Source organism: Rhizophagus irregularis, chromosome 25 (assembly GCF_026210795.1).
Source record: "Rhizophagus irregularis chromosome 25, complete sequence".
NCBI lineage: Eukaryota > Fungi > Glomeromycota > Glomeromycetes > Glomerales > Glomeraceae > Rhizophagus > Rhizophagus irregularis.
The window spans coordinates 2493257-2508649 of NC_089453.1; the positions used below are offsets into that span (position 1 = coordinate 2493257).

At 24.0% G+C, this 15393-nt stretch overlaps 2 protein-coding genes across 2 annotated transcripts; both read left to right on the plus strand.

The window, feature by feature from the left end:
• Positions 1-3184: 3184 nt before the first annotated feature.
• Positions 3185-4231, plus strand: OCT59_016994 (uncharacterized protein; the record flags this gene model as incomplete). The annotated part of the gene is made up of 4 exons (XM_066146062.1): positions 3185-3193; positions 3286-3535; positions 3845-4117; positions 4197-4231. 4 exons carry the CDS (start codon positions 3185-3187, stop codon positions 4229-4231), a joined length of 567 nt encoding a protein of 188 aa, XP_066003789.1.
• A 9816-nt stretch (positions 4232-14047) lies between these two features.
• OCT59_016995 (uncharacterized protein) lies at positions 14048-14578 on the plus strand (the record flags this gene model as incomplete). Its single annotated transcript, XM_066146063.1, has 2 exons — positions 14048-14468; positions 14544-14578. The coding sequence occupies 2 exons, from the start codon at positions 14048-14050 to the stop codon at positions 14576-14578; spliced, it is 456 nt and encodes a 151-aa protein (XP_066003790.1).
• Between the last annotated feature and the right edge of the window lie 815 nt (positions 14579-15393).

Below are 15393 nucleotides of genomic sequence, written 5' to 3' on the forward strand. Positions count from 1 at the left end.
TTTGTAACCTGGACTAGTAGTAATGATAATATTGATAAATTTATTCAAGATACTCAGCTATCAGCTCATAAAAATACAGAAGAAACATTAGAATGGATACCTTATGATAGATTTAATAACACTATAAAAAGTAGATTTGGCGGAATATATAAAGCAAATTGGATTGATGGACGTATTGATTATTGGGATGACAAAAATCAAAGTTGGAAAAGAAATAGAAATATGATTGTGATACTTAAAATATTAAATGATCCAAAAAATATTACGTTAGAGTTTATGAATGAGGTATAATTAATTTATTACTTAATGAAAATTTGAAATTCTTAATTTTACTAATATATTGTTATACTTGTAGATTAATGGATCTTATGGAATAACTCAAGACCCGAAAACAAATAATTATATGATGGTTTTGAATGATAAATGTAAAAAATGTTATTATACATGTAGTACAATTTATTTTCAACAAAATTTTGGAAATTGGACTAGTAGTAATGATAATATTGATAAATTTATTCAAGATACTCAGCTATCAGCTCATAAAAATACAGAAGAAACATTAGAATGGATACCTTATGATAGATTTAATAACACTATAAAAAGTAGATTTGGCGGAATATATAAAGCAAATTGGATTGATGGACGTATTGATTATTGGGATGACAAAAATCAAAATTGGAAAAGAAATGGAAATATGATTGTGATACTTGAAATATTAAATGATCCAAAAAATATTACGTTAGAGTTTATGAATGAGGTATAATTAATTTATTACTTAATAAAAATTTGGAATTCTTAATTTTACTAATATATATTATTATACTTATAGATTAATGGATTTTGTGGAATAACTCAAAACCCAAAAACAAATAATTATATGATGGTTTTGAATGGTAGTAAATGTAAAGAATGTAATTATACATGTAATGCAATTCACTTTCAACAAAATTTTATAGACTGGACTAGTGGTAATAATAATATTGATAAATTTATTCAAGATACTCAACTATCAGCTCATGTTAACTATGGAGTATATGGAAAGGCATTAGAATGGGTACCTTATAATAAATTTAATAACACTTCAAAAAGCAGATTTGGTGAAACTTATAGAGCAAATTGGATTGATGGATGTATTTATAGATGGGATGATGATAAACAAAATTGGAAAAGAGATAGCAATACTGCTGTGATTCTAAAAATATTAAGTAATCCAAAAAATATTCTGTTAGAATTTATGAATGAGGTATAATTAATTTAATACTTAATGAAAATTTGAAATTCTTAATTTTACTAATATATATTATTATACTTGTAGATTAACGGATCTTATGGAATAACTCAAAATCCGAAAACAAATAATTATATGATGGTTTTAAATAATAAAGAATGTAAAAAATGTAATTATACATGTAATGCAATACATTTTCAACAAAATTTTGTAACCTGGACTAGTGGCAATGATAATATTGATAAATTTATTCAAGAAACTCAGTTATCAGTTCATGATAATTATGAAGTATTTAAAGAAGCATTAGAATGGATACCTTATGATAGATTTAATAACGCTATAAAAAGAGGATTTAGTGAAACTTATAGAGCTAATTGGATTGATGGATATATTTATGAATGGGATGACAAAAATCAAAATTGGAAAAGAAATAGCAATACTGATGTATTTCTAAAAATATTAAATAGTTCAGAAAATATTGACTTAGAATTTAAGAATGAGGTATATTTAATCCATTATATATGAAAATTTTGAAATTTATATGTACTGTATGCTAATATATTATTTATATTTGTAGATAAATATATCTTTTGGAATAACTCAAAATCCAATAACAAAAAATTATATGATGGTTTTAAATAATAAAAAATGTAATAAATGTAATAATGCATGTAATGCAATACATTATCAACAAAATTTTGTAACCTGGACTAGTTGCAATGATAATATTGATAAATTTATTCAAGATACTCAGCTATCAGCTCATAAAAATACAGAAGAAACATTAGAATGGATACCTTATGATAGATTTAATAACACTATAAAAAGTAGATTTGGCAGAATATATAAAGCAAATTGGATTGATGGACGTATTGATTATTGGGATGACAAAAATCAAAATTGGAAAAGAAATAGCAATACTGTTGTAATTCTAAAAATATTAAATAGTTCAGAAAATATTAACTTAGAATTTAAGAATGAGGTATATTTAATCCATTATTAATGAAAATTTTGAAATTTTGCATGTATGCTAATGTATTATTATATTTGCAGATCAATTTATCTTTTGGAATAACTCAAAATCCTGAAACAAAAAATTATATGATGGTTTTAAATGATAAAAAATGTAAAAAATGTAATAATGCATGTAACGCAATACATTTTCAACAAAATTTTGTAACCTGGACTAGTGGCAATGATAATATTGATAAATTTATTCAAGAAACTCAGTTATCAGTTCATGATAATTTTGAAGTATTCAAAAAAGCATTAGAATGGATACCTTATGATAGATTATATGATATTAAATATATCACAAAAGTAGGAATACATATAGCAAATTGGATTGATGGATATATTTGTGAATGGAATGACAAAAATCAAAATTGGAAAAGAAATCATAGCAATACTGTTGTAATTCTAAAAATATTAAATAGTTCAGAAAATATTAAATTAGAATTTAATGAGGTATATTTAATCCATTATTTATGAAAATTTTGAAATTTTATATGTATGCTAATGTATTATCTATATTTGTAGATAAATATATTTTTTGGAATAACTCAAAATCCAAAAACAAAAAATTATATGATGGTTTTAAATGATAAAAAATGTAAAAAATGTAATAATGCATGTAATGCAATACATTTTCAACATAATTTTATAAATTGGACTAGTGGTAATGAAGATATTGATAAATTTATTCAAGATACTCAGTTATTAACCCATAGCGACAGTGAAGTATATAACGAGCCATTAGAATGGATACCTTATGAAAGATTATATGATATTAAATATATTGCAGAAGGAGGATTTGGCAAAATATATAGAGCAAATTGGATTGATGGATGTATTTATGATTGGGATGATGAAAATCAAAATTGGAAAAGAAATAAAAATAATATGTTTGTAGCTCTAAAAAGTTTAAATAATTCAAAAAATGTTACATTAAAATTTATGAGTGAGGTATATTAATTTTATTAATTTAATTTATTTAAATAGTTAAATTTGAAATTGTTAATTTTACTAATATATTTTGTAACTCTATTTTCATATAGATTATGTTACATAATAAAGGAAAAATAAACAATAGTTTTATTATTGGATTTTATGGAATTACTCAGGATCCAAAGACAAAAGATTATATGATGATTTTAGATTATGCAGAAGGTGGAAGTTTACGGAATTATTTAGATGAAAATTATAGTATATTAAATTGGGACAAAAAGATTGGTTATTTACGAGATGCTATACTTGGACTTAAGTACATTCATGAAAAGGAATTATTTCATCGTGATTTGCATATTGGTAATATATTAAAGCTTAAATATAATGTAGTTATAGCTGATATGGGATTATGCAAACCTGTAAATGATGCATCAGAGAATTCAATTTATGGTAATTTACCTTATGTAGCTCCTGAAATCTTAAGAGGAAAAAATTATACCAAGGCTGCTGATATTTATAGTTTTGGTATAATTATGTATGAAGTAATTTCTGGATTACGACCATATCATAATATAAGCCATAATGAAAATTTAGCAATAAGAATTTGTCAAGGACTTAGACCAAGGTTTAATATTAAAGTACCTCAATTAATTGTACAATTAATTAAAGGATGCTTAGATTCAGATCCATTAAAACGGCCAAAAGCAAAAGAAATTGAAGATATTTTATACAATTGGTATAGAGGTAATGGACTATTACAAACACAAATTAAAGAAGCGGATAATATCAACAACAATTCACCAAATATCACCATACCTTCAACTAGTTTAGGATTATTAACATATGAAAGTAGGTTACTCGATTTTAATAATCTTCCTGAACCAAAAAATTCTGATGATTATTACGAACAAAATGATAATATAATAAGCAAGGAATTTTTAGGTATTAATTAATGATCTTGTTATTTTGAAAATATAAATTATTCGCTAAAAGATACTAATAAATTTTTATTATTAAATAGAATCTTTAGAATATTGTCGAATTGATATTCCTTAATTGAACATTAATTAAGGCGTAAATTTGTTCAATTTGTTAAGAATTATTAATATTTATTGTTTTTTTATCTATATCTAAACTAATATATTATTTTATTTATTGATTTATTTCAAATAGAGAATTTAAAAGTGCAGAAATTAGCTTATATAAAGATTATAATTCGAAAGTAATTAACGACCTTAAGTTAGCATTACTAATATTAACAAATTTACAGTATTTCAGTATAACATTTTTGATAAACAATTTTTCAAAATCTTTATTTTTTTTGTACCATTACAGTTTAAAATTCTGTTCAGCGTTAACTTTTCTTAAGCGTATTTTAATTTGTTTTTATTTTATTTATTTTATTTTATTTTTTTTTTGCTTTTCCGACTTAATGGAATGGCATTTTTTTTTATAATTAAATTAGTGAGAATCACGCTAAACAGGATTTTAAATTTTAATGACCATATTATGAACTTATATACTTGTTTATTTTATATTTTTGATATAATAAAATTCTTTGTATTATTTTATCCTAAAAAAAATAAGATTTAAAAATTGTTGTATAAATGAATTTAACTTAAAAAAAAACAATTAACAATTCAATAACTTATTAACGTATTTATGAATAATTATGATTTAGTATCTATTCTAATTTAAAACTATTTTATCATGAACACAAATAAAACAGGCGAAATAAAATTTCAAATTCTTATTATTTTTATATGATTTAATTTGATATCAGTTAATACGTATATAAACCATAATAAATTTAGTTACAACTTTTTACTTCGAGAGTTACTGAAGAAAAAGGATTGGTAGACGAAAAAGAAGCTATTATTGTCTTAGTAAACTTCTCTTAGAGGTTATTAGACTAAAAAATAAAGCTCCACATGAGCTGAGTTGAGCCGATTAGAATGGCCAAGCCTAACTCGTTTAGAGCCAACTTTAAGCTAATTCAAGCCAAGCCTTAAGGTAGTTTGGAGCTGAGCCTAGACATACGATTTTATTGAAAAAAAAAATTGAATACAAACTTTCTATAACAAAATTTACATTTGCTAAACTTTAAAATTGTTCAATGTAAGCCTTAGCAAAAAACTATTTCTCATCTGCAATTCTACATAATTTTAATTTGTATGTTATAAGTAAAAATTTATACAGTATAATTATAGCTACGAATATTTATAAAAGTATTTTAAGATTCAATAAGAAAATTGTATATTTTTAATTAATTCAAAAACTAAAAAAAAAATAATATTAAAAAAAATCTGGTCTAAAAAAAAGAGACCGAAAAAAAAATTATATTAAAAAAAAAAGATCAGACCAAAAAAAGGTGTTATTTTTTTAAGAAAAAAATCCGGTCTAAAAAGAAAGATCGAAAAACATTATTATCATAAAAAAAGTGATCCGGTCTAAAAAAAGACCAAAAAAAAATATTATTAAATAAAATATGATTCGGCATAAAAAGAGACCGAAAAAAATGATCCAGTCTAAAAAAAGACTAAAGAGACTAAAAAATCAACGTTTGAATAGCTACGGTAATACATTTGCTGCCGATCGCATCATCCTGAGAGGGTGGGAATGGCCAAAAATGAAACATGACTAGAAAAAAATTTGCTTTTCGTTAATTAGCAAAAAAAATATCCGATTAAAATTTCATTAACCGAAACTGTATTAGTATATGACCAGACAGCAAATCAAATTATTTCTAACCATAATAATTATGGAATAGATCAGCACGGACGAATCAGTCGAATCATGTGTCCGATTGTATCGTAGGAGAAGAATTGAAAACCCTCAAAAGTCCTGTGCAAAAAGTGCAGGTATTACCTCCGTTTTTAATTTAGCTGTTAGTACGATCCTCTAATCATGTACTAACCAAATGTAAATCTAATCTGATATTCCCGATTTCCTCCATTTTTTTTCAATCGCTTCTAATAAAATTTTCTTGTTAAGTCTAATTTCCCACAAAATTCTAAACCTTTTACAACAAACTATACACTTGTAAGGTTACAAGTCGGTTTTCAAGTTATGAAGTTTCATGGATTTTCTTCGATTTTTCTTCAAAGTTTACTTTTATTTAATTATATAGAGTCAGACAAGTATTAATTAACAATTTATTTTATTTGTATTTTAATAAATTTAAGTTTTATTAAATTTCATATAATTTAATGGTTATATGTACAGTCATGTATTTGGACAAGTTTTGTTTGTTCTTTTAGAAAATTAAAAATTATTTGACGGGAAGCATAGATATTAAATTTTAAAATTATATTTTTTTTTCTTTTTTTTTCATTCAAAATTAATCAAGTAGTAACGTTAACAAATATGTTAAATTTTTCAATTTTTTATTTTTACCATTACAAGTACAAGAAAATTTATTTTTATAAACAAATTTTCTGCAACAGATTGTACTATCAGCACAAAATCAGATTGGTTAGATTTACATAACTGGTTTTTTATGCTATTAATATAAAAAATTTCTTAATATGAATATTTATATTATAGTATATTATAGAACAAGTTGTATATTAATGATGCTTTGTTAAAACCTTTAAATATAATACAGGGCAGGAATATGTCACTCTTTTAGAAACGGTTTTTTGATGGAAGATTTTCGTTAGAAATTTTTCTTTAATCGGGATATTTTTTTGATTGAGAATTTTGTAGAAAATTTTATTGAAAATAGTTTTTTTTGAGAATTCTGGCTTAAAATTTTTGTTTAATAAAGAACTAGCAGTTACCCGTTGCTTCGCACCGGGATCAATGAGTTTGTTTAAATAGAAAAATTTAGTATTATAATGTAATACTAAGTAAATTAAAGATGGTTACAATAGTTTTTAAGAATTTAATATGATAATAATTAGTTAGCAAAAAATAATAATATAGCTTATATTAATGATTTGACGTTTGAGTGTAGAATGAAATTCGGATTAATAAGGAAGATTATAACTACTTTTCACCTTGGACGATTTAACAATTTTTCACCTAGGGTGATTTAACCTATATGATTGTATGATATCACCTCATTATTTAATTTGTATATGCGCATCCTATTAATTTTATTGGTTAATTAATGTGCTGGTTATTTCTTTTATTTTTTTTAAACGTACTCGGATAATCTTTTTTTCTTTAGTTCTTTCTCTCCTTTGCACGGCGCTCAAGTTATGTTTTCTTTCTTTTTTTCATTTTTGCTTCTTGAATTTTGTTTCCTACTAACTTTATTTTTCGATTTTGCAATTAAGTTATGACCAGCTCTATATAGTCGTTTCTTCTTCTTAGTTATTTTTTATTACATTCTTAATATTTATTTCTTACATTTTGTATTTCATTCTTTTTAGGTCTTTTGGTTCTTCTTTGTAACTACTAAGGTATGTTTTTTATTTTTTTGTTTTTGTTTATTTATTACATGTAATTTCCATTCCCTACTAACTTTCAGTTATTTCTTCTTTATTTTATGGGTCTGGTTTTTACTTGGTTCCCTGTTTATCTCATTTTCGTCTTTTCTCCATTTTTTTGTTTTCTTTTGTCTCTTCATTTCTTTTGCCCTTTTTATTCTTCCCTTCCTTCATTTTTTCTGTTGTTTTTTATTTCCTCTTCGTTCCTTTCGTCTTTTTCATTCTTTTACACTACTTTCATTCCTTTCATTTTTATTCCATTCCTACTTCATCTTTTTTGTACCTTGCACTATCCTTTGTTATTTTCATTTTTTTTCCATTCCCACTTCTCTTTACACTACCGTTTGTTCCTTTCATTTTTTATTCCCCATTGCTCATTTCGTCCCCCTTCATTCTTTTCATTTTTTTTCATTCCTTTTCATTCCTTTTGTTTTTTTCACTCTCCCTTTACTCCATTTCGTTCCTCCCTCACTCCCCCTTCGTTTCTTTATTCTTTTTTACTCTCCCTATTTTTTCAAACCCTCATTTTTTTTTGATTAATTTTTTAGAAGTATTTTCGAAAAAACTTTAATATTATGAAAATACTACGAATATTTTTATTAATTAATTATAAATTTTATAATTATTTCTTATTTTATATTACGTCAATCTTAAAATTATAATCAACTTAGGAAAAATATTTGAATAATTAAATGTATTAGAGTCTATTCATTTCATTTATTATTATTCTTTTGGGATTTATTTTATTTGATAAATTATTAATTTAACTAAAATATTTGAATTAAAATCTTTATTCAAAATCTGGTGATTATTTAGAGAATTTCGGATATGGATTTGGTTATAATAATCTATTATTAAATCAACAATTTCTTCAATTAATTAATTATAAAATATTGTAACATATCAATTTTTTTGATTTTTATGAATTTGAAAATCAAAACTATTTATCAGCGTTCAAAAACCTTATATCAACGTCGGTCAATTTTTCTATATGTAATATTGAATTTTTTTTAAAAAAAACAATAAATATATTTAATATAATATTTTATTCTTTAATTAATAATAAAAAAAAAAATTAATAATCAAAAAAAATTAAGGCAAATTTTGAAATTGAATTAGTTGATTTTAGTTGAGCACGCGGATCGAATAGTTTTTGACCATAAATAGATCAGGTGGAGGCATATCACAGGTTTTAATTATATGGCATGGGATTTCAAGTTACACAATTCAAATTATTTATACGGAGACTAATCCAAACGTCACTAGACAAATTTTTTTTAATTATATAGATGTTAGTCTATTAGTGGCGCCGCAACATTGATCTGATCATCGATCCAAACCTAAATAGTGAAAGAATGCCGTATTCAGGAAAAAAAAATTCGGTTTGAAAGAAAAAAACCAAACCAAAAAAGGAAAAAAAATTTAGATCGGTTGAAAAAAAACTGAAAAAAAAAAATTCCGATTAAAATTTCATTAACCGGAATTGGATTAGATGTACATCATGACTTGCCGATCAAGCGAGTCTTAACTATAAAGAACATGGATCAGCAATTCAAAATTAATTTATACAGGCTAATCTAAACGTTAGTCACACAAACACTATTTTTTTAATTATATAGAAATTATATAGAATATAGATTATATTAAGATTTATTATTTATTTCCTTTTTCTTTCGAATTTTTTTTCATTTTTTCTTCAGTTTCTTTCAGGTTTCTTTTTTCAACCCGATTTTTCTCTTTGTTCCACACAAATTTTTTTTTTGTTATTTTTTTTGTTTTTTTTCCGGTTGGCTTTTTTTCCAATCTGAAAATTTTTTCCCTTTTCCTTTTTCGGTTTGACTTTTTTTCTTTCAAACCGAATTTTTTTTCCCGAATACATTCTTTCACCATTTAGGTTTGGATCAGTGATCAGATCGATGTTGCAGCGCCACGGCAATTACCCTTTTTTCCTGACTCTTATTATTAATAATAATATTTTTTTTTGTATCAAGCTCAATAATAGATTAACATAATTACTTATTTATTTTTGTAACAATAGCTGATAGATCGTTATAACTAATTTTTCTGGGGAGTTTTTTTTTTCATGACAACAGATCATTATAATTAATTTTTCTGGGATTTTTTTATAATTAGTGAGATATTTTTTTTTCTCGGGGATGTAATTTTTTTTTAATGCTACAATGGAATTTTTTAAAAGATTTTTTGTAACAATATAACAATAAACTACTTATTCAAAATTGTTTTTGTAATGAATTTGTAAATTTCACAGTACTGCAACATTTGTACTAATACCATCATAATAATAATAAAAAACTAGACCTATTCACACAGCATGGCAAATAAAATATAAGTGTGTTATTATTATTCTCTTACTTGATGGGCAAGTATCAATAGTATCATCCCTACAGGTTACGCCTAGTTCTTTATTAAAAAAAAAGCTTCAAACTAGAATTCTCAATACCCTTATTAAAAAATTATTTTCAATAAAATTTTCTATTAAATGAATTCTAAAATGAAATGCTTCACCAAAAAAAGACTTGCCTATAAAAAACTTTTCAACCAACAAAATTATCAAAAAAAAACTGACTCTATTAAAGAAAAATTCACAAGTGGAATTCCTTATTAAAGAAAAAATTTCTAACGAAATTTTTCCATAAAAAAACATTTTTCCTATTAAAAAAAAAAATTCAAAAAGGAATCTTATCCATTAAAAAAAATTCTCAAAAGAATTTCTATATCAAAAAAACTTCCCTCCTATTAAAAAAACAATCCTTTACCGAAATTCTTTATCAAAAAAAAAATCTCACCTGTTAAAAAATTTACTAACGAAATTATCTATCAAAAAAAAAATATCTTTTTTATTAAAAAAAAAAACAATTCTCAGCAAAATTATTTCTCTCCCTATTATCGCCATTTTCAAATTAGTGCGACCCCCGCGTGTCACCCCCTAAGGAAATCGATTTCCAAAAATTTGCGAAAACCCGGAATTTTCCTGAATAACTACGTAGGAAAGGGTCAATTATTAGCGATTTCCAGAGGAAATCTTGCGAAATTCTCAGTTATAAAGGTAGTTTGCTTACAAAAAAGTGTTTACGTTACACAAAGTTTTATCACTCACTTATAAGCAAACTATTTGAATAATTGAAAATTTCCTGAGATTTCCTCCAGAAATCACTAGCAATCGGACCTTTTCTACAAAGTTATTCAGAAAAATTCCGGGTTTTCCACATTTGCGAAAACCGATTTCCTTAGGGGGTGACATGCAGGGGGTCGCACTAATTTGAAAACAGCGATAAAAAAAAATTCTTTAATGATCAAAAACAAACCTATTAAAAGAAAAATTCCTCTAACGAAATTCTCTACCAAAAAATATTTACACCTATTAAAGAAAATTCTCAAAAGTAATTCTTTATATATTCTTTATAAAGAAAAACTCCCTCCTATTAAAAAATAATTCTTTAATGAAAGTTTTTATCAAAAAAAAAATCTCCCCTGTTAAAAAATTTTTCTTCAATCGAAAAAAAATCCTTCCCATTAAAAAAATTCTCAAATGAATTTTCTATAAAAAAAATTCTCAATGAAATTCATTATCAAAAAAAAACTCCTTATTAAAATTCTTTAATGAAATACTCTATCAAAAAAAAAAAACTCTTTATTAAAAGGAATTCCCCTATCAATAAAAAAATTCTCTAGCGAACTCTAACGAAATTTTTTATCAAAAAAAAAATCTTTCTATTAAAAAAAATTCCCAAAGAAATTCTATCAAAGAAAAACTTTACCTATATTAAAAAAACTAAAAATTAAAAATTTTTTTAAACTACGCTAAAACTTTGCTTATAATTTTGTCACGTTAAAAAAAGATAGACTCCGAATCTGTAAATTGCTCGGTGCTGATCTTTATCAGTGCCGGAAGACATTTGTCAGCACCGAGCTGATCATTGATCATTGTCAGCACTAAATAGCTGATCTGTCCAACCCGGCATGCCATATGTACAACATTGTTTTTGTACAACAAACAATTATACATAAGTATTGTTCTTATATAATCCTTATTTATAAATTAAATTTTTTTTTGTCGCTTTTTTAATCTGAATTCATTCGTAATACAAAAAACTTAATGAGATCTTTTATCAAAGGTATCAAGCATTTAATCAAGCCTTCACATATTAACGTATTAAATAAAATATGTGAAGAATGTAATTATACATGTAATGTAATACGTTTTCAACAAAATTTTGAAAATTGGACTAGTGGTAATGACTATATTGATAAATTTATTCAAGATACTCAGCTATCAGCTCATTATGATCCAGAAGCAACATTAGAATGGATACCTTTTGATAGACTTAATAACATTATAAAAAGTAGATTTGGCGAAACATATAAAGCAAATTGGATTGATGGATGTATTTACAAATGGGATGATGAAAATCAAAATTGGAAAAGAAATAAAAATAATATGTTTGTAACTCTAAAAAGTTTAAATAATTCAAAAAATGTTACATTAAAATTTATGAGTGAGGTATAATTAATTTATTACTTAATGAAAATTTGAAATTCTTAATTTTACTGATATTTTATATTTATTAGATTAAAACAGATTACGTATTTTATGGAATAACTCAAAATCCAAGAACAAATAAATATATGATTGTTTTGAATGATAAATGTAAAAAATGTAATCACATATGTAATGCAATCCATTTTAAACAAAAATTTGAAACTTGGACTAGTGGTAATGATGATATTGATCAATTTATTCAAGATACTCAGCTATCAGCTCATGAAATTACAGAAGAAACATTAGAATGGATACCTTATGATAGATTTAATAACATTATAAAAAGCAGATTTGGTGAAACTTATAGAGCAAATTGGATTGATGGATGTATTTATCATTGGAGTGATATAAAACGAAATTGGGAAAGATATAATAAGAGTGATATTGTGATACTTAAAATTTTAAATAATCCAAAAAATATTACATTAGAATTTATGAATGAGGTATAATTAATTTATTGCTTAATGAAAATTTGAAATTATTAATTTTACTAATATTTATTATTATACTTGTAGATTAATGGATCTTATGGAATAACTCAAGACCCGAAAACAAATAATTATATGATGGTTTTGAATGATAAATGTAAAAAATGTCATTATACATGTAATGCAGTTCGTTTTCAACGAAAGTTCGGAAATTGGACTAGTGGTAATGAAGATATTGATAAATTTATTCAAGATACTCAGCTATCAGTTCATAAAAATGTTGAAGCAACATTAGAATGGATACCCTATGATAGATTTAATAACATTATAAAAAGCAGATTTGGTGAAACTTATAGAGCAAATTGGAAGAATATTGTGATACTTAAAATTTTAAATAATCCAAAAAATATTGCATTAGAATTTATGAATGAGGTATAATTAATTTATTGCTTAATTAAAATTTGAAATTATTAAGTTTACTAATATATAGTATTATATTTGTAGATCAATGGATCTTATGGAATAACACAAAACCCAGAAACAAATAATTATATGATGGTTTTGAGTGATCAATGTAAAAAATGTGATTATATATGTAATGCAGTTCGTTTTCAACGAAAGTTCGGAAATTGGACTAGTGGTAATGAAGATATTGATAAATTTATTCAAGATACTCAGTTATTAACCCATAGCGACAGTGAAGTATATAACAATCCATTAGAATGGATACCTTATGAAAGATTATATGATATTAAATATATTGCAAAAGGAGGATTTGGCAAAATATATAGAGCAAATTGGATTGATGGATGTATTTATAAATGGGATGATGAAAATCAAAATTGGCAAAGAAATAAAAATAATATGTTTGTAGCTCTAAAAAGTTTAAATAATTCAAAAAATGTTACATTAAAATTTATGAGTGAGGTCTTATATTGATTTTATTAATTTGAATTTATTTTAAATAGTTAAACTTGAAATTTTTAATTTTACTAATATATTTTGTAACTCTACTTTCATATAGATTATGTTACATAATAAAGGAAAAATAGACAATAATTTTATTATTGAATTTTATGGAATAACTCAGGATCCAAATACAAAAGATTATATGATGATTTTAGATTATGCGGAAGATGGAAGTTTACGGAATTATTTAGATGAAAATTATAGTATATTAAATTGGGACAAAAAGTTTGGTTATTTACGAGATGCTATACTTGGACTCAAGTGCATTCATGAAAAGGAATTATTTCATCGTGATTTGCATATTGGTAATATATTGAAGCTTAAATATAATGCAGTTATAGCTGATATGGGATTATGCAAACCTGCAAATGATGCATCAGAGAATTCAATTTATGGTAATTTACCTTATGTAGCTCCTGAAATCTTAAGAGGAAAAAATTATACCAAGGCTGCTGATATTTATAGTTTTGGTATAATTATGTATGAAGTAATTTCTGGATTACGCCCATATCATAACATTAGCCATGAAAATTTAGCATTATTTATTTGTCAAGGACTTAGACCAAGGTTTAATATTAAAGTACCTCAATTAATTGTACAATTGACTAAAAGATGCTTAGATTCAGATCCATTAAAACGACCAAAAGCAAGAGAAATTGAAAATATTTTATACTCATGGCTATATAAACCAAGTGATAAACAAACAATAGTATTACGAACACAAATTGAAGAAGCAGATAATATTAACAACAATTCACCAAATATCACCATACCTTTAACTAATTTAGGATTATTATCATATGAAAGTAGATTACTCAATATTAATAATCTTCCTGAACCAAAAAATTCTGATGATTATTACGAACAAAATGATAATATAATAAGCAAGGAATTTTCAGGTATAAATTAATAAAAATACTACTATAAATCATTTGTTAAAGATACTAATAAATTTTTTATTTATTAAATACTAGATTCTTTAGAATGTTGTCAAGTTAATATTCCTTAATTGAATATTAATTAAGGTTAAATTTGTCCAATTTGTTGAAGAATTATTAATATTGTTTTTTTATCTATATCTAGGCTAATATATTATTTTATTTATTTATTTTTAGATTCAAATAGAGAATTTAAAAGTGCAGAAATGGGCTTATATAAAGATCATAATTCGAAAGTAATTAACGACCTTAAGTTAGCATTACTTATATTAACAATTTTACAGTATTTTTTTTTTTGATAAACATTATTTTTCAAATCTTTTTTTTTCTTTATACCATTACAGTTTAAAATTCTGTTTAGCGTTAACTTTTCTTAAGCGTATTTTAATTTGTTTTTATTTATTTATTTATTTTATTTTTTTTTTTGCTTTTCCGACTAATGAAATGGCATTTTTTTTTTATAATTAAATTAGTGAGAATCACGCTAAACAGGATTTTAAATTTTAATGACCATATTATGAACTTATATACTTGTTTATTTTATATTTTTGATATAATAAAATTCTTTGTATTATTTTATCCTAAAAAAAAAATAAGATTTAAAAATTGTTGTATAAATAAATTTAACTTAAAAAAAACAAGTAACAATTCAATAACTTATTAACGTATTTATGAATACTAATTATGATTTATCTATTCTAATTTAAAAACTATTTTATCAGTACTAGCCTTTCCCCTTTGGTTTTAGCGATTCTATCTAATTTTCGATTATATAATCAGCTAAAAACGAAAATTCATATTATTGAATAATAACAAAATTAATTTTTGTTGGTAAATTAAAAACGTTACATATGAACTATTACATAATAATATTTTGATTTCTCAA